Here is a 26,272-nt window from a genome sequence, read left to right on the forward strand (position 1 = left end):
CAAATAATATCGTAAAAAATTATAAATAAATATGACTTCCTAGGAAACAAAAATGTAAATATATTATCATTATCATTGTTGTGGTGGCAACCACTTATTTGCATATGCGAATAACATAACACTATAAATGGCAAGCCTAGGTTGGCCTTGGTGTGTCTTACTCAAATGCCACCGGAAGTGACGACAAGAGCGTACATGTCCTCCCACCAAGACTCTCTGACTCGACACCGTCATTTGTACATATTGTAAATATACCTTTTCTTTAATACACTTATTATTGTGTTATCTTGTTGTTTGCGTCTTCATTGTATTTCCTTACTAATTATTGTTCAACCTTGCAACCACAACAGTTGGCGACGAGATATGAAGCGTCAAATACAACAGTTTGACGAAGAATTATTTAAAAAAAAAAGTAAAACGCAAAGGTTGACCATTTTTTTTAAGGAATGCAAAGTGTTGACGAGCAAACGGATTTTACGCTAAAGAGAAGTTTCAACTCAAGTGAAAAAAAAAAAAAAACTCTAACGTGGCAAAAGCGACAATTTACGCCGTTTTCTGGGAATCCGACTTGCAAACGAATGTAAAAGTGAATTTTTGTTTTGTCGCTACATGACAAATCTTACTAAAGGACCAACTTGCAAACGAAAAGCGAACTTTGTTCTGTCGCAAAAACGACAGGTCAGACCCGTATTACGAAAAGCAAGGAAGCAACTTACGAAAAAAGTTCACCAGTGGATTCTAATTACTGTTCTCCGTAAACAAAACAACAACTAAAGGACTTTTTAATTAATATTTTGGTTGACGTCGGTACTAAAAGGAAACACCACAGCTAAAACTAAAATTCAAGGAAAGGATTTTTTTTCTTGAAGTTGTCACTGAATAACGGATAATACAGTAAAACGTCACGAAAAAAAAGGTAATCTCAATTTAAGAGGTATTTTAATTACTAAAATACTAGAGAAAAAAAACTCAAAGAACTAAATGTACTGCATACATTTATTCAATTGTTACTCGATTAAAAAAAAAAAACTTTTATTTTGTGGAAAGAGTTACTTATTAGTAAGTGCCTAAAAACGGAAAGTCAATTCCATTTCGTGATTCCAGATAAACCTGTTTTATTTTTTTTTTTGCAGCGTGACTCGCAAAAAGAATATATTATTGCAAGCAGCGATATTATTATTGAAAACAGGAGCTTACAGCAATTTCCTTTTTTGTTGTAACCCAAACCGGTGTATATTGTACATGGTACAATATTTTTTTTTAACTACACACTAAAAAAAACAAAAAAAAACATGGAAGACTTATCAAAAATGTTCATGCAATTTTTACAAGCACAGGCTGAGCGGGATGAACGCAGACAAGCTACACAAAACGAGCTTTTTCAAACAAAAATACAGGCACAGGCTGACCGCGAGGAAAAGAGAGAGGACAGATTATGGAAATGGCAGCAGGAACAAGAAGAAAAGCAGAAGATGGCATAATTAAAGCAGAAAAAACTGCAATTGGAACAGGAAGAAAGGCATAAGAAACTACAATTGGAATATGAAGAAAGACAAGATGAACGTTTTGCTAAAACACTGGAACTACTAAAGAGTAATCGAGAAAATGTCGATAGTGTTAATTTCTCCCATACAACTATTTTTAATAGCATGGACACATTTCATTATGTGCCTGAGGAAGAGAAGAATTTTGAAGCATACTACACAAGATACGAGGATGTTTTTCAACTGGACTGTAAAAATTGGCCAAATAGTCAGAAAGTGAGCCTCTTACTCAGAAAATTGGGTACATCAGAACACAGCAAATTCGTAGATTACATATTACCTAAAAAACTGCGGAATTAGAGTTCATGGAAGCTGTAAAATTACTAAAAGAATTATTTAATCCAAATATATCTCTTTTTCATAAAAGATGGCTGTGCATGAATCTAAGAAAGATGGACAACCAAGATCATTTGACATACGCATCAGTTGTCAATAAAAACTGCGATAATTTTAAGCTTGTAGAAGATTTTAAGTGTCTAATATTCGCTCAAGAGTTAGTTTCCACGAAAAATGCAGAAATACGCAGACGAGTGTTGTCTAAGCTGGAATCTGAGCAAGATTTAACCCTCCAGAAACTAGCAGAGGACTGTGAAAGGGCCATTACACTAAAAAAGGATTAAAAAAATATAGAAGAATCCGGAGTGGCATATGTAAGAAAAGTTAGAAAACCATACGCACCAACCAAGAACTTTACAAAGAAAAGCAATGGAACGGGATATTCCAAAGATAATAACCATAAATATAGTACAGAATATAACAAGCCTCTTCCTAGATATAACTGTAAGAGATGTGCAGAAAAGCATTGGGAATCAGATTGTCCTTATAAGAAGAAAAAATGCTACATTTGTAAGAAGGTGGGACACAAAAGCGTTTGCTGCAGATATAAAGATTACACCAGAAAGAGAGTACAGCAAACAAAATCAAATACAAAATTAGACAAAGATCGGCGAAAATACGTAAAAGTGGAAATATTTAAAACATCAATAAAGTTACAACTCGACTCCGGCTCCGATGTTTCTATAATAAACCTGAATACGTGGAAAAAGTTGGGAAAACCGGCCATGATGAAAACTAGTAGAGCATCCCGGACGGTAACTGGTGGTGGTATAAAATTTGAAGGAGAAGTTGTCATTCCGATAAAATTGAAAAGGATTTCGAAGAAATTAAAAATATTCGTACTAAAAAATAGTGAAAATCTGTTTGGAATAGATTTAATTGAGAAATTCGGACTATGGGATAAGCCAATCAATACATTCTGTAAAAAATTAGAATGTTCTTCTCCAACAACAGTAAATATAAAAGACGATTTAAAAGAATTATTTCCTGAGGCATTCACGACTAACTTAGGTCGCTACAATAAATTCAAGGCCTCGTTTGAACTTAAAGAAAACGCCAGCCCAATTTTTAGAAAAAAGCGAAATGTTCCGTTCGCTGGGTTGGAAAAGATTGATAAAGAATTAAATAGATTGGAACAGACGGGAATTCTATCAAAAATAGAACACAACGAGTGGGCAACCCCAACCGTATACGTAAAGAAAAAGAATGACGAAGTTAGAGTGTGCGCAGACTTTTCGACCGGGGTCAACTCCCTATTAAAAGATCACCATTACCCCCTACCAAGGCCAGAGGAAATATTCACGAAGTTGAATGGGGGTAATATCTTCTCCAAGATAGACTTGAGCGACGCGTATTTGCAAATACTGGTCGAGGAGAATTGCTCAAAAATACTATGCATCAATACGCATAAGGGATTATACAAATACAACCGATTGCCTTTTGGCATCAAAGTAGCGCCTGCCATCTTTCAGCAAGCGATGGACACCATGCTAAGTTGTATTGAGTGCGCATGTGCATACCTGGACGACATTGTTGTCAGGAGCAAATCCCTAGAAGAACATAAGGAACGTTTGAAACAAGTATTTACTCGAATACAAGAATTCGGCTTTAAAGGAAAAGAAAAGTGAATGAACCATTAATGGTAAACCCCAAAAGAAAAAGATATTGAAATCTGTGTGACTTCAAATCTTGGGAGGGGGTGTTGTGGTGGCAACCACTTATTTGCATATGTGAATAACATAACACTATAAATGGCAAGCCTAGGTTGGCCTTGGTGTGTCTTACTCAAATGCCACCGGAAGTAACGCCGAAGAGCGTACATGTCCTCCCACCAAGACTCTCTGACTCGACACCGTCATTTGTACATATTGTAAATATACCTTTTCTTTAATACACTTATTATTGCGTTATCTTGTTGTTTGCGTCTTCATTGTATTTCCTTACTAATTATTGTTCAACCTTGCAACCACAACAATCATCATCATCGTCGTCGTCATCATCATCATCATCGTTGTCGTCATTGTCACCGTCATAGCAATCATCATTTCCATCTCTATCGTACTCAGCTTCATCGTAATCATCAGCTTCAACATCAAATCCATCAGCTTCATCATCGCAAATGCCAATGCTTTAAGTTTCATTAGGATCATCATCAACTTCAATGTCAGTAATTATCATCATTGTCGTCGTCATCACATTTTCGTCGTCGTCGTCGTCATCATCATCATCATCATCATCATCATCATCATCATCATCATCATCATCATTGTCACCGTCATAACAATCATCATTTCCATCTCTATCGTAATCAGTTTCATCGTTATCATCAACTTCAGCATCAAATTCATCAGCTTCACCATCGCAAACGTCAATGTTTTAAGTTACATCAGCATCATCATCAACTTCGACGTCAGCAATTATCATTATCATTGCCATCACTTTCATGATCAGCGTCATTATCATTTTGAGTATCTTCAACAGGATTGTAGATCTACTTATCTGGTCGGTGTTTCAACTCAACTCACAGAAAACTGTACACTCGTCGCTTTCGTCCAAACAAAGAGCAATTCTTAGCGCTTATTTTTCAGTCGAATCGAAGCATAAAAAGTGTGATTAACCTAATAAAGTGACTGTCGGAAGTAATTGTACGTTTCTGAAGTTTTGGAATGAGAATTCGTTATTCGTATTGTTTGGATTCTTACAACTACTGTTCTCATCTTCATAGTGTCATTTGCATAACGTTTCGGTCGATGTAATCGTCGTCCTTCTTCAGGTGTAGCTTGTCGTACTCGGGAATTCGAACGGGACCCTTTATTTACTTCACGGGAATAGCATGCTCTCGTTGACGACTGGATAGAGGTCCTACGTAATTTCACAATTGTATTTTGCGCTCGCCCACACTGAGAATTGAACCTTTAACCTTCAGGAGAATATCACTTTTACAATTAATTCTTCCAAGTACTCTAACCACTAGAGAATTACTTTCCACTGCGGATCCGAGGATAGTAATTCTCTATTTTTCTCTGCCTGTGTCTTTTTTGTCTATTTCTTGCGCGCACTGTATTAAACCGTAAGCATTGCACTCGCACTGGATATTATAAACGGTCTAAGTATTATTGAAAACAAAATCCCTTAGTCTCTATCTGTGCCTAAAATTAAAAAAAATTCCATGAGCAGAGTTTCTTTCCTAGATCTGTCCGCTTATGCTTGTTTTCAAGTTCAATGTAAATAAGTTTTTTGTAGAGCCGTCCTCTTAGATAACTAAGCCGTCACCCAAGTTCAACCATTACTGATTGTCATATAGTTATCTCATTATCTAGTTATCATTTATTAAGCTTAATCCTTGAGTTGCTTTCTGGCCTTGGTCAGTGGTGACTTTCAAGTAAAAGCAAACATCGAACACCACTGCCCTACAGCGAATAAATCAAATGTAACAATCAGTAATTTCAATTTGAGATCATATTTTGTGCTTGTTTCTCTGTGGAGTTTTAAAATATTGTAAAAAATGAAATCTAACATATAAAAGGCTATGTCTGTTTGTCCGTTTGTCTCCATATTTTTAAACTCTATCTCCTCCCGAAACTAAAAGTCGCAGAGCGGTGCTAGGGGCCTCAAATGATTGGATTTTTTTTATGGACCATTCCTTTATGGGTTTTTAGCCGGTTAAAATAGTTTTTAAGGGATCAAAAAGGGGTAAAAATTTCAAAAATCGTTATACATTTTGTGCATTCATCTTAGTTTTTTTTTATTTTGAATCAGTTAATATGCGTCTCATGTTGGTACAGTAGTAGCATCACCGACTTTGAAAGCTACAGTTTTGTTTTCGGTTTCGATTCTAACTGATGGCACCCAAATACATTTTTTTTTAATTTTTGAAATCATAACTCTATAATAATATAAACGAAATTTGGACAAATTAAAATATCATATTTAAGCGTATTTTACGACCGGGCAAAGCTGAGCTCCCCCAACTTCACTAGTAAATAAATAAAAGGTACTCTGGCAAACGATACATAACTATTGCCTCGGTTAAGTAAGATTTTTCCTTCGCTGACAAAGGACGGGAAAGGTCAGAGTTTTAAATTCTTAATTCTAATATCGGTTTTCAATATAAGGAAAATGTACAACATTTGATAATTTATTTATTAGTGTTTTTTGCTATCTTTTAATGTGTGATGTCAAACACGGGATATTTTTCTGATCAACTCGTAAATCTGTACGGAATGTCAATAGCCTTGGAAATTATTTTAATAATTCAGAATTTATTTTGCTTTAACAACATATATAAACAATATCATAAAAATAATTTTAATAGTCTAAAACAATTTAGTTTGCTTTAATTATAATGCATATAAATATAATCAATAAAATAGGAAATTATTTTAATAATCCGAAACAATTTATTTTTCTTTGATTATAATGCATATGAATATCATCAATAACATAGGAAATTATTTAAATAGTATAAAACAATTTATTTTGCTTTAATTACATATAAATATCATCAATGACAGAGGAAATTATTTTAATAGTTCAAGACAATTTATTTTGCTCTAATTACATATATCATCAATAACATAGGATTTTTTTAATAGTGTTAAAGAATTTATTTTGCTTTAATCACATACAAATATCATCAATAAAATAGGAAGTTATTGAATAGTCCCAAACAATTTATTTTGCTGTAATTACATATAAATATCATCAATAATATAGAAAATTATTTTAATAGTCTAAAACAATTTATTTTGCTTTAGTCACATATAAATATTATCAATAACATAGGAAATTATTTTATTAGTCCAAACAATTTATTTTGCTTTTATTACATATATCATCAATAACATAAGAAATTATTTTATTAGCCCAAAACAATTTATTTTACTTTTATTACATATAAATATTATCAATAACATAGGAAATTATTTTCTTAGTCCAAGACAATTTATTTTGCTTTTATTTCATATAAACATTAACAATAACATAGGAAATTATTTTATTAGTCCAAAACAATTTATTTTGCTTTAATTACATATATCATCAATAACATAGGCAATTATTTTAATAGTGTAAAAAAATTTATTTTGCTTTAATCACATATAAATATCACCAATAACATAGGAAATTGTTTTATTAGTCCAAAACAATTTATTTTGCTTTAATTACATATATCATCAATAACATAGGAAATTATTTTAATAGTGTAAAAGAATGTATTTTGCTTTAATCACATATAAATATCATCAATAACATAGGAAATTATTTTATTAGTCCAAAACAATTTATTTTGCTTTAATTACATATAAATATCACCAATAATATAGAAATTATTTTAATATACTAAAACAATTTATTTTGCTTTAATCACATATAAATATTATCAATAACATAGGAAATTATTTTTTTAGTCCAAAACAATTTATTTTGCTTTAATTAAATATAAATATTAACAATAACATAGGAAATTATTTTCTTAGTCCAAGACAATTTATTTTGCTTTTATTACATATAAATATTAACAATAATATAGAAAATTATTTTATACGTCCAAAACAATTTATTTTGCTTTAATTACATATATCATCAATAACATAGGAAATTATTTTAATAGTGTAATACAATTTATTTTGCTTTAATTACATATAAATATTATCAATAATATAGGAAATTATTTTAATAGTGTAATACAATTTATTTTGCTTTAATTACATATAAATATTATCAATAACATAGCAAATTATTTTAATAGTGTAAAACAATTTATTTTGCTTTAACTACGTATTTTCTTTGGTTCTTTCACAGTTACATAATCGTCCCCGATTATATGCAAGCGAAGGCTGTATGTTTGCAAGTATTTTAAACTTCGTCTTTTTAATTTGTTTTCCAGAAATCTACCGTCCCATCTAAGAACGAGGTAAGTCAAAATACTCTTTAATTATATCTGACTAGCATGTTGCCCGGCGTTGCCTGGTCGTAAAATACGCATAAAAATTATATGTTTATTAATGCAGATTTCATATTTACTATAAGTAGAAATACTGTAGGTATTAAACGTAACGTTAAATTCTTTTCAATAATAAAGTAAAAAACGAAAAGAAACTGAGACATATGTAAGCGAGTATTACGTTGTTTTCTAAACAGTCTAATCTAATCTAAAGACAGTGAGTTAAGTACGATAACCTTCAGACTAGCTTGTAACGAACTTTAAAAAGTGTTTACAAATCTATTTAGTCTTAACATGCATGCGCAGTCGTGAAACTGTTTACAAACAGATAAAAATCCGATGACCCTAAAGTACCAATTTTTCATTTTTGAACTCTTAGCAGCCTTTTTTGATGAAAACCAATTAAAAAGTTTTCCAAATATCTGAATACCGTGTATACCAAGTTTCGAGCCTGCAGATCAAAAACTGGTTGAGTATATACGTTGAGGAGTGTTCACACACGCACACACATACACACATTCTCACTGTTTATATATATATATATATATATATATATATATATATATATATATATATATATATATAATTATGATTAGTTTTTTTGGAAAAAGAATTCCAGCAGAGTTCTCAATTAAAAGGAAAATCCAAATTTTAAGAGCGTACTTATATTTTGTGTACAGAAAGTTGTTAGTTGAGACAGGTCATTGGTACCGTCGGTTTCAAGCCCGATAATAAGGCCCGTTTAAGGTATCCTTATCGAGCTCTCTTCAGCCAATATTCGTCTCTCATGTGGAGCACTCACTCTTCCTGTTACACACACGAATATTGGCTGAAGAGAGCTCGATAAGGATACCTTAAACGGGCCTTATTATCGGGCTTGAAACCGACGGTACCAATGACCTGTCTCAACTAACAACTTTCTGTACACAATATATATATATATATATATATATATATATATATATATATATATATATATATATATATATAGATGACCGTATTTTGTTTATCAGAGAATCAGACGCCTATTAAATTAATGTATCATAGAAGAAATTGCAACATTTAAAAGACTTATAAGATTTTAAATTATTTTAAAACTATTTTTTTAGAACTCTTATTCGCCTCAAACAAGAAATATTACAACTTAGACGTAAGAGGCTACTATTTGGGACCACGTGTTCGGGGATTCCATGTAAAACGTTAGGTAGCGATATATCTGTTATCATTATATATTAAATTTCTACATGTTAGTATAGTGGAAGAAGCAGGAAACGGGGAGGGAATTTTAAAGGAAGAAACATTAGATTGTAAAGCTTTCCTGCAGCCAGGGACCTTTGCAGTGAAGGAATGGTTATTTTGTGGCTTTTCGAGTTCCATTACATTCCAGCGCGGCCGCAGCCGAGATTGAACTCACTACACGAGTTTGTAGTGTAATTCAAATCTTGTCGGTAGCTGAATACTTGATGCTTCGCCATCTGGTACTGGCTGGGTTCAACGTTGCTTAACTTCGATGATCTGGCGAGAACCAGAGTGTCAACGTGATTGTACCGCCTTATTTAGTATTTTCGGGTTAGATAGGAGTATTTACGTAGAAGGGGGGCACAAATGCTACGCATTCGTAAAAGCACATTCTATAAAAATACTTGTAAAACAAGCAAAGGCATGCAGCATTTCGGCGATGGGACGGAGGTTGAAGCTTGGTTGATAGTGTGGGACCTAGTAGATTGAAGACATTTTGGAGCCTGTTTTACGCTTATTCATCCCAAACAAGACAGAGTGCCACTTGGACTTAAGGGGATACGATTGGAGAACCATATCTACAGAGACACTATGTAGGGAGTTGAGAAGCAAGATATCTGGTCACATAACACTTAAACGTCTCCAATTTTTCTTTACTCTTGTTCACCAGAACGAAGTCAAATTACCACTTGGATGCAAAGGGTTAATAATCGAGATCGTGTCTACCTGTGAAGAGATGGGCGATAATTCTGTTCACATTGCATTAAAATTTCTGCATGTCGATACAGTCAGGGAAGCAGGAAACCGGAAACGAATTCCAATATCTAGCAGTACGAGTAAGGTCAGTCTTTGATTTTTGAGCCACTAGTACGATTAAATCTCTTTAGTATTATTTGTTGCTAACTAAGGGTTCTCACACCGATCATAATCAGTGATTACTCACTGATAACAACTGATATGTGGTGTTCCCTGGAGTCTGGATGATAACAAGTCTTCCCAGATTTCCAGTACTCTCTGTTACTTTCGATAACCTTTACAAATGATTATACAGTTTCAGGTCTTGATTCCATGTGGTGCTCCTTTATCTTTCTTTGACTTCTGCTACAGTTTTTTAAACATGTCTGGTTATCATTTGTAGCTCATGTGCATTAATCTCCGCATTCAAGGTTTTTTTTTAATATTTCAGCCGTTTTAATTATTGCTATCTGTTGTATCTTCTCAGACATCACTCTGATCCCAATTTTTCCCATTGTTTTTTTTTTCGATTCTCGTCGCGATTCTTTCTAGTACTCCTACCATTATTGGTGTTATCTTGACTTTCTCCATATTCAATATTCTCTCCAGCTCTTTGGTCAGTTCAGTGCATTTGCTTCGTTTCTCCGCCTCTTTGATTTTTAACCCTGCGGTCTGCTGGAACGGCGAAATCTGAGATCTGGCATGACTTTTCCTTTTCTTCATTATTTTGACATCTGGTTCCCTTGCTTGAATATGTTTATCTGTTTGTACATCCATCTCTCATAGGATTTTATGATTTTCGTTTGCAAGTACTGCTCCCGGTTTGTGCTTGTACCATTTGTTTTGGTTTTCAAGATTCAGTTGTTTGCATAGTTTCTAGTGTATTGCCCTACACACCTCGTCATTTCTATTTTTTTTGGGGGGGGGGCTAGTTTGCTACTTATTATGTGGTTCATCGTTTCGGCTCTTTTCCCACATAGTCTGCATTTGCTGTTTTCTTGTGTTTTGTCGATCTTTGCTTTGATGTGGTTAGTTCTTATCGCGTTATCTTCTGCGGCTGTTATTAATGATCTCGTTTCTATGTTAAAGTGTTCCTTTTGGTGCAATCTCCTAGTCTTTTCGCGTCTCATCTTTTGTCACTCGAGGAGATATATCAGACAATTATAAAGAATATACACTATTATATTATTTATAGAAAGAATTGAGACAAGCTACTCCAGGTCGTTGAGAGATAGAGGGTGCAACGAAGAGTAAAGGATGATGTCAATCAAATTGGAGATACATTTCTGTACTTTATCAAGAACCATCAAATAGGACAGAGATTTACCAGATCAAATATGACAACATTGCTCTATATATTTTGGTATACACGTATTTTGGTATACATTTATTTTGATATATATTTATTTTTGTATACATTTATTTTGATATACATTTATTTTGATATACATTTATTTTGGTATACATTTGTTTTGGTATACATTTGTTTTGGTATACATTTATTTTGGTATACAATTATTGTTGCACACATTTATTTTTGTATACATTTATTTTAGTATACATTGATTTTGGTATACATTTATTTTGGCACACATTTATTTTGGCATATATTTATTTTGGTATACATTTATTTTTGTATACATTTGTTTTGATATATATTTATTTTGGTATACACGTATTTTGGTATACATTTATTTTGATATATATTTATTTTTGTATACATTTATTTTTTTATACATTTATTTTGGTATACATTTGTTTTTGTATACATTTGTTTTGGTATACAATTATTGTTGCACACATTTATTTTTGTATACATTTATTTTAGTATACATTGATTTTGGTATACATTTATTTTGGCCCACATTTATTTTGGCATATATTTATTTTTGTATACATTTATTTTGGCGTACATTTATTTTGGTATACATGTATTTTAGTATACATTTATTTTGATATATATTTAGTTTTGTATACATTTATTTAAGCATACATTTGTTTTGATATATATCTATTCTGATATATATTTATTTTGTATGCATTTATTTTTGTATACATTTATTTAGATATATATTTATTTGGGTATACATTTATTTGGGTATACATTTATTTTGATATATATTTATTTTTGTATACATTTATTTTTATATATATTTATTTTGGTATGCATGTATTTTGGTATACATTCATTTTTATATATATTTATTTTTGTATACATTTATTTTAATGCACATAAATTTTGGCATACATTTATTTTGGTATACTTTTATTTTTGGCATACATTTATTTTAGTATACATTTGTTTTGGTATACATTTCATTTCGTGCACATGTATTTTGGTATACATTTATTTATGTATGCATTTATTTTGGTATACATTTATTTTGGTATACATGTATTTTGGTATACATTTATTTTGGCATACATTTATTTCAAATACATTTAAATTCATATACATTTATAACAAATATATTTGTTTCTATTTTACAGCCAGCAGTGGCGTCAAATCGAACGCAACAGTCGGTAAGTTCGATTTCACTAAATTTTTTTTTTCGTGTTTTCGGAATTTGGATTGCAAACAGCGATTTTACCGCTCAGCTAAGAAACTAATGTTTACACCTCATTCGAAAATAAGTATAAAGAAACAAATTCGCTGTTACGTTCTCATAAACATAATTAAAATAATGTTAGCATCTAATTCTGTATTTTTATTAATCTCGGTTTTTACTTCTAATTAAATGCATTAAAAATTGGTACAAACCTGATTTTGTGCAGCGTGTAATGGCCGGTGGGAGACAAATAGAATAAAATAAAAGAAAAAGATGGTTATTGCTTTTATTCATATGCAGGCGATCTCGTAAATAACGAACTTTCTCGTCACATCATATTGTAAATGGGCTGCTGCCCGTTTGAATAAAAGTTCTGGTTTTAATTCGGATTTTGGAGTAGCGAACTTTGAGAGCGGTGTGTCCAGTTTACTCCCGGAAATTTTTAGTTGAAAGTATAGAATAATTTACAATCAATTTTGAAAAGTGCAACCAATTATTATCTACACTTCTCTTTCTCTATCTCTTTCTTCGCAGGCACTATACACTAAAACTGCAGAATACTACTCTCGCACAGAATATTTTAAACGGTCTGTGTATTATTGTAAAACAAATCTAACATCACAGTTTTCGTTCTGCAGCGAATGCCTATTCTTGTCTCGAAGGATAAAATATCTGTGTGTTTGACACAAGCCCACTCCCGTAGTAGGGATATTACACAAAGGCGGTCAGTATAGTGGGGTGTACTTTTACATACCTTCACAGACATAGACAAAAACATGTACATAGTTACGCACGCATACAAGCACACAATTATATATAAACGCTCATACATATGCACAAACACACACACACACACACATATATATATATATATAACTACTTAATTTACTCACATAAAATTAATATACGAAAGTATAAATTTATGCGTAAACTTTAAGTATTTACTTCAAAAGTGCTCAATACGTAGGTAGAGCAAGTTAGTCATTTATAAAATATATATAGCGATTAAGCTACACTGAATATTCCGCGTTTCATCCACTATAGGACTCTTCAGGCTTATGCGCATAGAAGCTTGAAGAGTCCTAGAGTGGATGAAACGCGGAATATTCAGTGTAGCTTAATCGCCATATATATTTTATAAATTACTATGTATATATATATATATATATATATATATATAGTTCAGATTAAAGTAATTCAATAGATCTATTGGTATGGAAATCCAGTGATTTTCGGTCTTATAAAATATTATTGGCTGTAATATTTTATAAAGATAATCCCAGCTAAATAAGAATTGCTCAATATACCAGATAGAGCAAATAAATCAAAATTTAGTAATTTAAATTTCAAGACGTGAAAGCGTTTAAATTTCAAATCTAAAATTCTTATTATATGCAAGATAAGAATACATTTCAATTAGCATATCTCCTTAAACTATAGGTTTCCAATGTCTACCGATCTCCCAAGAGTAGAAAATATTAGCAAATATCATAATGGATTATACATAATTTGCTAAATACAAAAAACATAGAAAATCATGATTAAAAGTTTCAAAAGTTTTATACTCGAGTGGCCTACGAGCCTTGATAAGTGATTACTCCCCAGAAAAAACTATTAATTTAGGAAACGTCCCGCCCAAAGAACGGGTAACTTGTAATCGCTACAATCGGAGAACAATGATAGAGAAACAGGCAGATCGTCAATACTGCTTGTGTAAGATTTTCAAGAACAATATAATAGTACTTATACATACGTGCGCGGTATTTATACGCAGTTCTTTTATCATCCTGTCTGACGCCATTGTTTCTCTACGGCGCGTCTCATGAGTGGCCGTTGATCGTCTCATTTGTTTAACTGAAGCGAAAAACAAACAAACAAAGAAACAAACAAACTCTTTTCAATAAGAAAGACACAAGGAAACTTTCATCGAGTTTTCTGCAAGATTTTATTTGCAGAGGATTTATCCAAGAAAAAGAGAGAAAAGGAGATTATAATTATCAGGGATAACCGACGGACAAAAAATCTAAGTAACGGACGCAGGGATTATCAGTTTTCTACATTATTGGCAGTGTTTCGTTCGCACAGCTTCTTGGAGAGACTGATCTGAAGAATTAGGTTTATTTGCACTCGAAAATGTGATGTGATTCGTCATCGTCTCTCTATTTGGTCTACGGCGTTTTATTCACCTTTCATTAAACCCTTGTCTGTTTAACTGAGACGAAAAAAACTATTTTCAGTAAGAAAGACAATAGGCGACCTTCATTGAGTTTTCTTCAAGATTTTATTTGTAGAGGATTGATGTAAGAAAGAGAGAGAAAATGAGACTAGAATTAGTTCGTCTAGTGATTTACTTCTTAAACTTAACTCTCTACTTTACGGAAATGTGGGAAACAGACAGAAGCATTAAAGTAACGACGGACATAGAGATTATCAATTTTCTACATTATTGGCGGTGTTTCGTTCGCACGGCTTCTTGCAGAGACTGATCGGAAGATATTAGTTTTATTTCCACTCGAAAACATAACGTCATTCGTCATCGTCTCTCTAATTGGTCTACAGCGTTTTACCTCTGTCACCTGTCTAACTTTACGTCATTCACCTTTCATTCAATCCTGGAAACGATTCTGTTTTACAGAACTGAGTCATCATGCACTCATTGTGACCCTTGTAAAAATTCACGCTAACTTGATCGCCACTGACTTAGGGTCCCTAATATGTAAAATGCATAAGCGAAGAACAACGATATATATATATATATATATATATATATATATATATATAGATAGATAGAGAGAGAGAGAGAGAGAGAGAGAGAGAGAGAGATTGTATTTGGAATCTATTTAAATTTTGCAATGCACGCATTTTGTGCAATTATCTTTTATTATAAATGCTTTCTCTTTTCAGCGTTTATACAGACAACGATCCGTAAGTTAAACTTTCGTACTTTTTTTAATACTTACCTATGTTTAAATTCAAGTTTTGAAACGTGACGCCTATGTTTAAATTCAAGTTTTTAAACGTGACGCTAATCATAAACTTATGACATCACGCCAATGTTGTAATTATTTTAAAGGTAATATCTTAAGCTCTAATTATAAGAAGTTTCAAATAGATCAGTTGGTAAAACCACAGACTGAAGATCTTAACATCTTTGTTTCGATTTACTGTTATGACATCCGTTTTAACAGTTGGGAATTTGATATTTATACCCCACAGTGATCTAATGCGTGTTAGTGTTCTATGATATATTTCGAGAAAAATCCTCTTTATCAAAGCCTAATGCTTCAAAACCCCTGAAAACCGTGTTAAGTGGTAACGTTGTTATGAAGTTATATACTATATACAATATATATTAGGTTGTTGCATAAGTTTCCGCCGTTGCTATTTCAAGAAAATCCAAAAAAATTAATAGAAAAGTAATTTCGTGTGGGATTGAAGTTCCAAGATTTTGTGTGAATACTATCGACTGGGGGTGGCGTGAAATTGTCACAAAATCACACTTCAAACAACCGTATATATATATATATATATATATATATATATATATATATATATATATATATATATATATATATATATACTCATGTTCACTCCTTACAAAGCATACCGCCACTTGGACGTAAGGAGCTATTATTTGGGGCAATGTCTAAGAAAGATTAATAAGATATTTGTTTATGTTACATGTAAACTTTTGCATATCATTACAGTCAGGGAAGCAGGACGCAGGAAGGGAATTCCAAAGTTTAGCTGTTCGAGGGAAGAAACTATTAGAATAGAAAGCTTTCTGGCATTTAGGGACAACAACAGTGAAGGGGTGAGATCTTAGCTAAATGGGTTTGTCCGGGATATGTAGCCGAGGGGGTACAAGTTAAACGAGTTCATAAGAACACATTCCATTAAAATATTTGTAAAACAGGCACAGTGATGCAACATTGCAGCGAAGAGACAGGGGCTGGAACTTAGTTGAGAAAGTGCGACCGATTAGATTGACAACTCTTTTTTTTTTAACTTTATCTAAGAGGGAGAGACTACTGGTAGATGCACCAGCCCAGATGTGGCAACAATACTTCATGCATGGGCGAATGGTGGCCTTGTAAAGGTACAGGATACTCTCAGACGTGAGTAGTCTTCTAGCTCGATAGAGGGAACACACCTTCTTTGCAGCAGTCTTTGCAATGTCCTCTATGTATTTGTTCCAGATCATATTGCCGTATATATATATATATATATATATATATACATACATACATACACACACACACACACACACACACACACACACATATATATATATATATATATATATATATATATATATACTCTGATCCCCTTTCTGTGGACTAAAGAAAATAGAATATTGCAGAAAACATGAATGAGGCTTTAATAATCTGAAAGAAAGTTATACATTAATTATGGTGATATGTTTAAGTAATAAAAATATGCATGAAATAAATTACAATCGTTTAAAATGCCTCTTCTACAAACTGTCAAAAAAAAAAACATTTGCATCGACCTGATATTTCAAACGTATTCGTAACAGACCAACGAAAATGCTATTTCGAATTTAAGCGTGACAAATCGACGCACATATAGAACCAGTTATAAATTCGCTTGGACATATCTAGATTAAGATGCATCCATTTCAGTTCCACGTTTAGTAATGAATCGGCTCTTTAAAACGTACGCGTGACAGACAAAAAAGTATGATATTTTAAACGTCAATGTGACAGATCGAAGAAAATGGCGATATGGTTATGTAATAACAATATGCATAAAATAAATTATAATTTTTTCAAGTCCATTTTTTTACAAACAGACAGGCCAACTGTGGCGGTGGTTGACTGCACGTATTTATTGTCTTTGCGGGCTAGTTCATTCTGGTAGTGAGGGACGTTCCTCTCCCTATAATACTATTAATACAGCATAAACATACGATACGATCAAAGTAATCATGTTTGTCATCTATATCTCGAAAGATCTGAGGAATAGCTTTCCACTGCCGTAAAAAAATAATGACTCTCTCTACAAAGTGCTCACTACTTTACAAAGAGTGCACTCCCTTGGGTGAAGAACCGTTGTTATAATGTTCGGTACAGCCTAAATCATCTTGCTTGACGTATTTCGTCATCACATATCGATTTCTGTAAACAACTCCCTCATCGGCGTCAGGTTCTATCGATAATATGTGCATATATTCTTACATCATCCCCTGTAGTTGCTTCATTTTGTCATTGCCTGGATTTTTTTCCCGCTAACATTCTGATATGTAATCTATCCCGGGTTACACCGGCATGTTAAAAATGGTGATTCTGCTGTAAAGGTTGCTTAGTGCTAGAAGAGCTTATTGGTTAAGTTGCTGAAGTATGTCAAAATCTGTAGCTGGGATCCACGATAGCAGCCGGCAATAGGTCATTCGGGGACGAGTGAGAGAGAACGTGGGGAGAAAAGAAAGAAAAAGAAATGGAGCGAGACCATGAAAGAAAGAGAGAAAAATATATTTACTCCTGCATGCAAGTCAGTCTGTTTTCCAATTTAGGGCGGAAAAGACCCGTCAAGATTGGCGCAAGGATGCGTCGGAGAAAGAAACGCAAAAAAAAAAAAAAAAGATTTAAGAACGGCCTATAAGAAAGAATGTTGAATCACCAAGACTGAGAAAGAAACAAACAACGCATTAATAAAAAAAAGCCTCCGACTTGTTATTTTGTGCATGCGGTTCCCTTTACAGCTGCGAGCTACGAAGCCAAGAGGCAAAAAAGGTATGTCAACGTTTGGTTATACACACATATAAAATATTATGAATACAGCCATATATAGACACTAGATGTATCACAATTACATTCACAAATACAGACAAAGAAATACACGTAATGAGATATACTCGCCCCTAAATCTTACAATCCCACAGATTTTTGCTTTCTCTTAAACTATTAAGACATTCAGTCTCCTTGCTAGGATTAGTTCATTCGTATATGCCAGAGCATTTTGTGAGTTTTGTTTTCAATACTGTCTCACGATCACCGCAAATAAAAGACTGTTCACTAAAGTCACGTGGACTGTTGACATCACAGAATAAAGTACAATGGCCATGGTTTGATGATAGATGACTATTACGAGGACAGTCATTTACTGTTCCAGTTTTGAGAGAAATTACCGAGAAATTTATAAAACTTGTCTAAAAGTGACTGTATTTTCTTTTTCAAAAGATAAACAATTATTTTACATTTGGACACATGCAGTTAAAAGGGATATTTTTGTTTTGTTTGTTTCAGTATTCATCAATCGTTAAATGTTAATATAAATTATTGGCGATTACGCATATTAACACGCTTAAGCGTGGCCTACGTAAATAGAAGGCCGCTCCACTAAAGTCATGTAACCTGCTCGCATTGCAGAATAAAGTACAATAGCCACGATTCGATGATATTACGATATTCTGCTTCAATTATCAAAGAAATTGATGGGAGATTCATAAAACTGGTTCAACAGTGACTGTATTTTATTTTCCGAATGATAAAAAATTATTTTACATTTGGACACATGCAGTTAAAAAGGAGTTCGTTTGTTGGCGGGAAAATACTGCAGTGAAATCAATTTTATTATTCCACGCATCACTTTAATTCTAATTTAAAACTGCATCTGTTTTAAAATAATTTGTAAATTAGATTTTTACAATAACACAGCAAACATTATGTTATTTTTTTTCTTTTAAATGTATATTTTCTTATAAGGATCTGAAAAATGAGTTTTTGATCAGAAAGTTGAAAATTTTAATTTAAGTATCAGGATTTGTTCCACGCCAGTTTTATATAGAGTTTCTAATTATAAGGACGGATTGTTAATAATGGCGGATGCATCATGGATGAGCCCAAAGTCATTTGTGTAAGGAGTAAAAAACAGGCGTAAAACACGTAGGTTCATGTGAGTGTGTATAAAAATGTTTCAAGTTTATTATTTCTGTCCAAAAGTTTTTTGTATAATAATTAATTATTGTTTTTAAAAATTAGTCATTGTTCGATTCGATTTGAAAAAAAAATCATCGCTCGATTTCATTTTAAAAAATTATACATCGTTCGATTTTAATTTGTTTGTTCATTTCCTAAATTCATCATTCAGTTTTTTTTTTCAGTGTTTGTTTCCTGCTTCAAACGTACGTAATTTTATATACATAATTCTTGTTTTTTTCTTTTTCAGTTCGAATCGTATTTCTGTTTCTTGTTTTAAATGCCAATTTAAAATTAAATAGTAAACAAATCTTAATGTTTCAAATTCATAAAACAACGAAATGTTTATTTATTTTTAACGCAGAAGAAACTTCTACTTTAGAATTAATTAGCTTGGGTGCCCGGCGTTACCCGGGTGTTTAAAGGTGTGCGTTGAGCAAAACTAAAAATGTGGTAGTAAGTAGGCATGCTCCAACACGTACCGCGAAAGAGGGGAAAAAACTTGAAATAAAAAAACAACAAAAAAAGTGATGTGTTTGCCGTTGCGTCCATCGCCAAATCGGAAGTAGCGACAGTTTAAATTAAGTCTTGTCAATCGAAAAGAGGGGATGAATTTCGAAAATATCGGCAAAAAAGCAACCCTTCGTCGTAGAAAAGTGCCCAGTTGAGGGTGTATGAACTAATGTTTTCAGACAATTTTTTGATATTTTTCATCCGAATAGTCGAGCTTCAAAACGATACGAATCTCGTGAAAATCAGTCACCTCTGCCGAAAGGTTTAAGTAGACATACATACATACATAAATGATGATTGCAACGTATGATGATTGCAATGTATGATGATTGCAACGTCTTGTCAGACGAGTGCCACTCCCTCAGACACTTAAAGTTCATGAGCCCCAATATGACTTCCATCGCCACAGGACCATTTTAATAGACAAATGCCTGAGGGAGTATCTATACACAGATGATGTTACAGAGTCTTAGCTTTGTACGACAGCTAAGTCTCTCTCTCGGTTCAAAATGTTGAGATCCAGCAACAAGCAAGAGCAAGATAGCCAACAACAAGTTAAACTGCAGACCTGCTTAATGCGGGTAATGGTCTCCCGCTTTATGGTTTTGCTTCTCCCAGAAAGGTTGCCTTCACCACGGCTTACGGGAGCCCTCTCAACCCCAACACACACATACATACACACAAACACACACAGTGCTAATTGGGCGTTGACCCCAAAAAAGGGTTCATTCGCCCTTTGGAGAGTCTTGTTTTTAATCCTTCAGGGAGACTAGCCACCTTCCTCACCAAACAAGTCTGGTGGAAGAACCAGTTTAGTCGCCGGTGACCCGACCATGAGGCAGGTAGTACTGGGTTACATGGTACCAGTAACATATGGCATGACCTGACACGTACGTACGTACATACATACATACATACATACATGCATTTAAGCAGACGAGTGAGATTTATATTGCAGGTTATTTTTCTTATTTTATTGAATGTTGAATTCCTTCAGTTTCAGCATAAATAGTATTCGTTATTTTCCTCTTTTTCGATGAATTAAAAAAAATATTTCTCATTCTTTTTGTAAAAAGCTCTAATCCATTATCGACAGCCTGACTGTTCGATATATCTTGCTTGCTAGTACTTCAGGCATGATGTAATTTTTATGTAACCAGGCCGGCTTTACGGTGGCCGTGACTGTCTTTGCCGTGTGACTGTACAATTTGTCCGCGTATTCAAAGCGCAATCGTTTGCATAGTTTCCAGTGTACTACGTTCCCCACGCAGCCGTATCTGTTTTCTTATGTTCTGTTCGGACTAGTTTGCTGCATTCGCTTATTATGTAATTATTATTTGAAAAAAAAATGACCATACATTTGGAGTATGCCCTAATTTCACTTATTGGATTTGATCTGATGTCAAGCTAATTTCTAATCAACGGCCTTTTCTATTTTTTTTTTTAAATTTTATTTTAATCGTAATTTGGATTTATTTCCGATCTCAGTAAAAATTTCACTCGAGCTAAATGCGCAGTTCTGGATAACAATAAACTCTAAAATAGACGCTGGAAAATGAACAACAATGAAAATGCTTTCCAATCAAATTAAAATCCCTACCTAACCACCCTCTCACCTCACCCGACATGCCATTGTTTGCGATCATCCTTTGTGTTAAATGTCGTCTGTAAAATCAGTTTACAAATCAGATTTTTTTTCAGAATTTTCTTTTATTTGACGTTTTCCATTTTCTTTGTCACTTTAAAGTGTGTGCGTACAATCACGCTTTAAATAAAATACTACGTTTTCAATCTTAACTAGCTTTTTAAGACCTACATTTTAAAACGCGCTATTATGTTGGAAGATTTTGTTTTATTCAGCGGCCATCTTGAATTTCCGGCAAGTCAGCGCCTTACTGCAATAATTATTGCAATGAGAAGTAATGCCACCAGTTATCTCCCCTGTCAGCGGAGATGCCAAATATGGGGGTGCGCGGCTAGGGGAACTCTTTGTTGCCTTGAAAGGGTATGTAATAGTCGATGTTTACAAATCGACGTACAAAATCATGTGTGCGCACATCGTCTGCGCATACATTATCCTTAATAAAAACAAATAATTATATTTTAGACCAATCAGAAAACTTTCTGGACTAATTTGAAATGGTCTTTCTGGAAGTCAACTAAATCCTTTATGAAACCAAAATTTTCTTTAATAAACCAGTGGAATTCAGTTTACCAGAATCTGTGGATCGCTAAGCGCCCCTCTGTGGGCTCTTTTGCCTGCAAAATCTCTCTACTCACACACACCCAAACATTACCGAATACACACACACACACACACGCACACACACGCACACACACACACACACAACGCATCGACATTATCGTTTGTCAATCTATATAAACTTTTTCATTTAAATATTTCCTATCTTTCTGACTGATTTTCTTACAAATACGAAATCAAATGAACATTGGCTCTTTCAACGAATTCAATCAATCAATCAATCAATCAATCAATCAATAACGACTTTATCACTCAATGAGGAAACACTCCCTGGACTTTAGCAATCTATCCTTGCCCCAATCTATCCGCTGCCATGTGGGACCCATGTGCTGTATCAGGTCATCCCTCCATCTCGTTCTTGGTCTTTCCTTTGGCTACTTATATTCATAAGGTATCTATTCCGTTGTCCTGACGGACCATCTATTGCAATGTTGTCTAGCCACATTCCCTGCCCATCTGTGTTTGGATTTCTTAATGACATTATTAATGCTAATAATTCTTTTTTGTTGGCGGATCCAGATGTTTGTCTTTCTGTCTTGTAGAGTGATGCCTAACGTTATCCTTTCCATCTTCCTTTGACCCATTGCCAAGATTTCAGTTTGGCGAGTTGTAAGAGCGCATGTTTCACGACTGTAGATCATCACCGGTAGTCTATTTTCATTGAAGATCTTTCCTTTGATTGACATACTTTCTTTTCGGCTCCTCATAATATTATCCACTTTGTAAAAAGTTGCCCATTCCAATGCCATCCTCCTCTTTATCTTAGGGAGGGGATTTCCATCTTTACGTGATTTATAAAATTAAGCAGAGAAGTTTTGAATACAATTTTTTTATTACCCCCTGAAACTCACGGCTCTTAATCGATCCATACCTCTTCTAATGTTTCAGCTAACGAACTCCTTTACTTTTTCAAGAACTCTAAAAACGTTCACGAAATTCTATGTTTCCTATTGCTGTAAACTTTCTATTTTAAATATACATACATAAATTATTTCTTTTTTTGAAAATATGCTTTCTTATCTCGTTTTTTGTTTTGTTTTGTATGAAAATATTTTTTCGTATGAAAATATTTTTTCGTATGAAAATATTTTTTCGTATGAAAATATTTTTTCGTATGAAAATATCTCTTGTTTTGCTCACATTTAATAATTACCATGCAAACATTTTTAATGAAAATATTTCAGTGAATCCGTCTCATCCTAAAAATACATTTCTCACTACAAAACACCCTAAAGTAAAAAATCCAAATATAAAGTATTTTGTGCATAATGTTTAACAGTTATTCGGTTAGAGAACAATGCAAAAAAAAAAAAAAATTCTGTATATGCATTTAAAATGTTCAGTTTTTTTGTTGCTTTTGTTAATTTCTATAATTGTTAATAATAACTATTATGAAATGAGGAATTATTTCAAATTAAAGTTCCACTTTTGTGTTTAGATAAACACAACATCAGGTCAAATTCGGTGGCTATTTTGTTTTAATTTAACTTATTCCCATGATGTTTACAAATTTCAAGCTAGCTTATCTCAGTTTTACATGCATAATATTGAATTGATTTTAAATGGAAATGATTACTCATTTAGTAATATATATATATATATATATATATATATAACGTGGAACAATAAAATTATCTTCCTTAAAAAGACGACATGGTTCCATTTCCGTTTGATGAAAACCGGTTTTCTTTTATTGTTGCAGACCATCTACCAGTTGGCTAGTTGTGTATAAATCCCAAGAGCGATAGAAGCCATATATCATGTCTGAAAATGACACAGTGTTCAACAAGCGAGATCAGAGAAGATGCGCCGCAGTACAACTCATGCTCTCTACCGATCCAAGTTATGACAACAGGACCATTACCAACACTTTTAAAATGCAAATTCGGATGGTTTGACGCTTGACTGCACAGCTCAACGAAGTTTCCGGCCACGGTTATAGTCTTTGGTGTGATTTCAAGTGAGGCAGTATTATGCCAGTTGACATCTTCGAAGTCGGCTTGAAAGTCAACATCAAAGTGTACCTGGATGTGCTTAAGAGTGTGATGATCCGCTGGTGCAATCAGATGGCCGATGGCAGACTCTGAGTGTGGCAGCAAGATTTGGCGCCGGCCCACAAGTCTAACGAGACCCAAGCTTGGCTTCAGAAGGAGTGCTACAAGTTTGTACCCTTCTTTCACTGACCTCCCTCCTTCTCCCATCTAAACCCGCTGAACTACTTCGTTTGGTCATACGTCGAGAACATCATCAGCATTCAAGAAAACACTAAGGAAAGTGCGTTTACTGAAAACCAAACATCTCAAAGACAGATTAAAGTTTGTCGAAACTGATGAAAAGAAAGGTATCAGTATTCATAAAAGGTAATCTGGTCGGATGAAACGAAGTTGAACAATTCAGAATGAACACAACGATAAGGCTTTGGCGAAAAAATGGCACCGCTTTCGACAAGCACAGTACCATCCTCACAGTTAAATTTGAAGATACTTTTCAGCGAAGTTATCCATGGTAGAATGAATTGTAGCATGTACAGGGATATTCTAGATCAGAATCTTCAGAAATTTGCATCTTCTTGAAGACATGATCGGAATGTCATGCTTCAACTCGACAAAAAATACCGCAAAACTTACAAAGGAATGGATTGTAAAAAAATGGTATTAGTACTCTTAGTTGGTGAAGTCATTTTACTGACTTGAATTCAATTGAGAATTTGTGGTATACTTTGAAGATTTTACTTCATAAGCGAAATTCACAACACATCAAACAATTAGAATATTTATACAAGAAATAATGGATTAAACCAGTGGATTAGTGTGAAAAACTTGTGGTCAACTGTAGAAAGCGACTTGAAGCAGTGAAACGAAACAGAGGCTACGTAACAAAATATTGAATTGGTCCAATGTTTTTGCATTGGGTAATATTGAACTTTGATGGAAAAAAAATCGATTCAATCATGATTTTTTTCCTACCACATACAAATAAAAAAATTAGAAGATAGATCGTCCACTACAAGTATACTGACTTCACCGGAAGTTTTAGTCATTTAGAACTGCTTTAAGACTTTACTGTTCACTGATTTTTCGACCAAATTTCAAACAATTATTACAGTTTATAGATCACCTTCTCAGTTATACTGTGAAAATAAATGATCCGTTTTCGTTCAGTAAAACAAAAGTTTTGATGAATTTACTGGTGTCAAAATCGTAAAAAAACGTAAGGAGGGGAGCGACGTTTTTTTATAACTGGTTTCCATAGCAATCACGTCACTTCAGCGACTACTGTTGCTACTAATTCACTGTCGTCGCGAAAAGAGAAGTAACAAGTGAAACAGAGAGAATGAAAGCATGAAAGGAAGATAATTGGGGAGGGTTTTTTTTAAAGCAGAAAGTGTCGTACATTGCTATTACATATGTGTATGTTATGTTTATGGGGTTAAAAAAAAAACTGAGATTAAAATTAAACAAAGAACAAGTGAATTTACCGGGAGCCTGGTAAATCCATGAATTACGATAGAAAAAACTGGAAAAAAGTGACAAGATATTCTAGTAAAAAATATTATAAATTTATAACTTAAAATATTATAGCATTAAGAATTAGTTATGTAATGCTATAAATTAAATTAAAAACAAATTCTTAATGCTGCAATATTTTAAGTTATAAATTTATTACATTTTTTACTAGAATATCTTGTCCTTTGCTTTTCCAGTTTTAACAACTAGTCTTTTACTTTTCCATGTTACTTTTAATGCTCATATATTACTTTTAATGCTCACATTTTTCTATTGTAATATATATATATATATATATATATATATATATATATATATATATATATATATATATATATACACCCCACATATATTAAACTGTAAGAGAGAAATAGCGAACAACTGTGTACACGGGATAAACTTTACTCTAGGATAGCGATACAAAATAATTTTTAAATTAACAACAACAATAGAAAACAAATAAATAAAATAAACATGCATATACATAAATTATCATAATATATATATGTACATATATATATATCTATATATATCTATATATATATATATATATATATAGTTAAATGTGTGGTTTTTATTATTATGTTACTTTATATATATATTTTATATATATATATTTTATATATATATATATATATTATATATATATATATATATAAACTAACATAATAAAAGAAAACACACATTTAACTACACCTAAAT

The 26,272-nt window shown here is 33.0% G+C and overlaps 1 protein-coding gene across 1 annotated transcript in view; it reads left to right on the forward strand.

Annotated features, from left to right (window-relative positions):
• LOC145247470 (tyrosine 3-monooxygenase-like) overlaps positions 1-26,272 on the forward strand; it is a 650,093-nt gene that overhangs the window by 136,533 nt on the left and 487,288 nt on the right. Inside the window, exons 4-6 of the mRNA XM_080109266.1 lie at positions 7,768-7,794; positions 12,289-12,321; positions 15,252-15,272. Coding sequence (XP_079965392.1) covers positions 7,768-7,794; positions 12,289-12,321; positions 15,252-15,272 — 81 coding nt within the window. The remainder of the gene's footprint in view (positions 1-7,767; positions 7,795-12,288; positions 12,322-15,251; positions 15,273-26,272) is intronic.

Source organism: Euprymna scolopes, chromosome 25 (genome assembly GCF_053919585.1).
Source record: "Euprymna scolopes isolate OS-2025 chromosome 25, ASM5391958v1, whole genome shotgun sequence".
NCBI lineage: Eukaryota > Metazoa > Mollusca > Cephalopoda > Sepiida > Sepiolidae > Euprymna > Euprymna scolopes.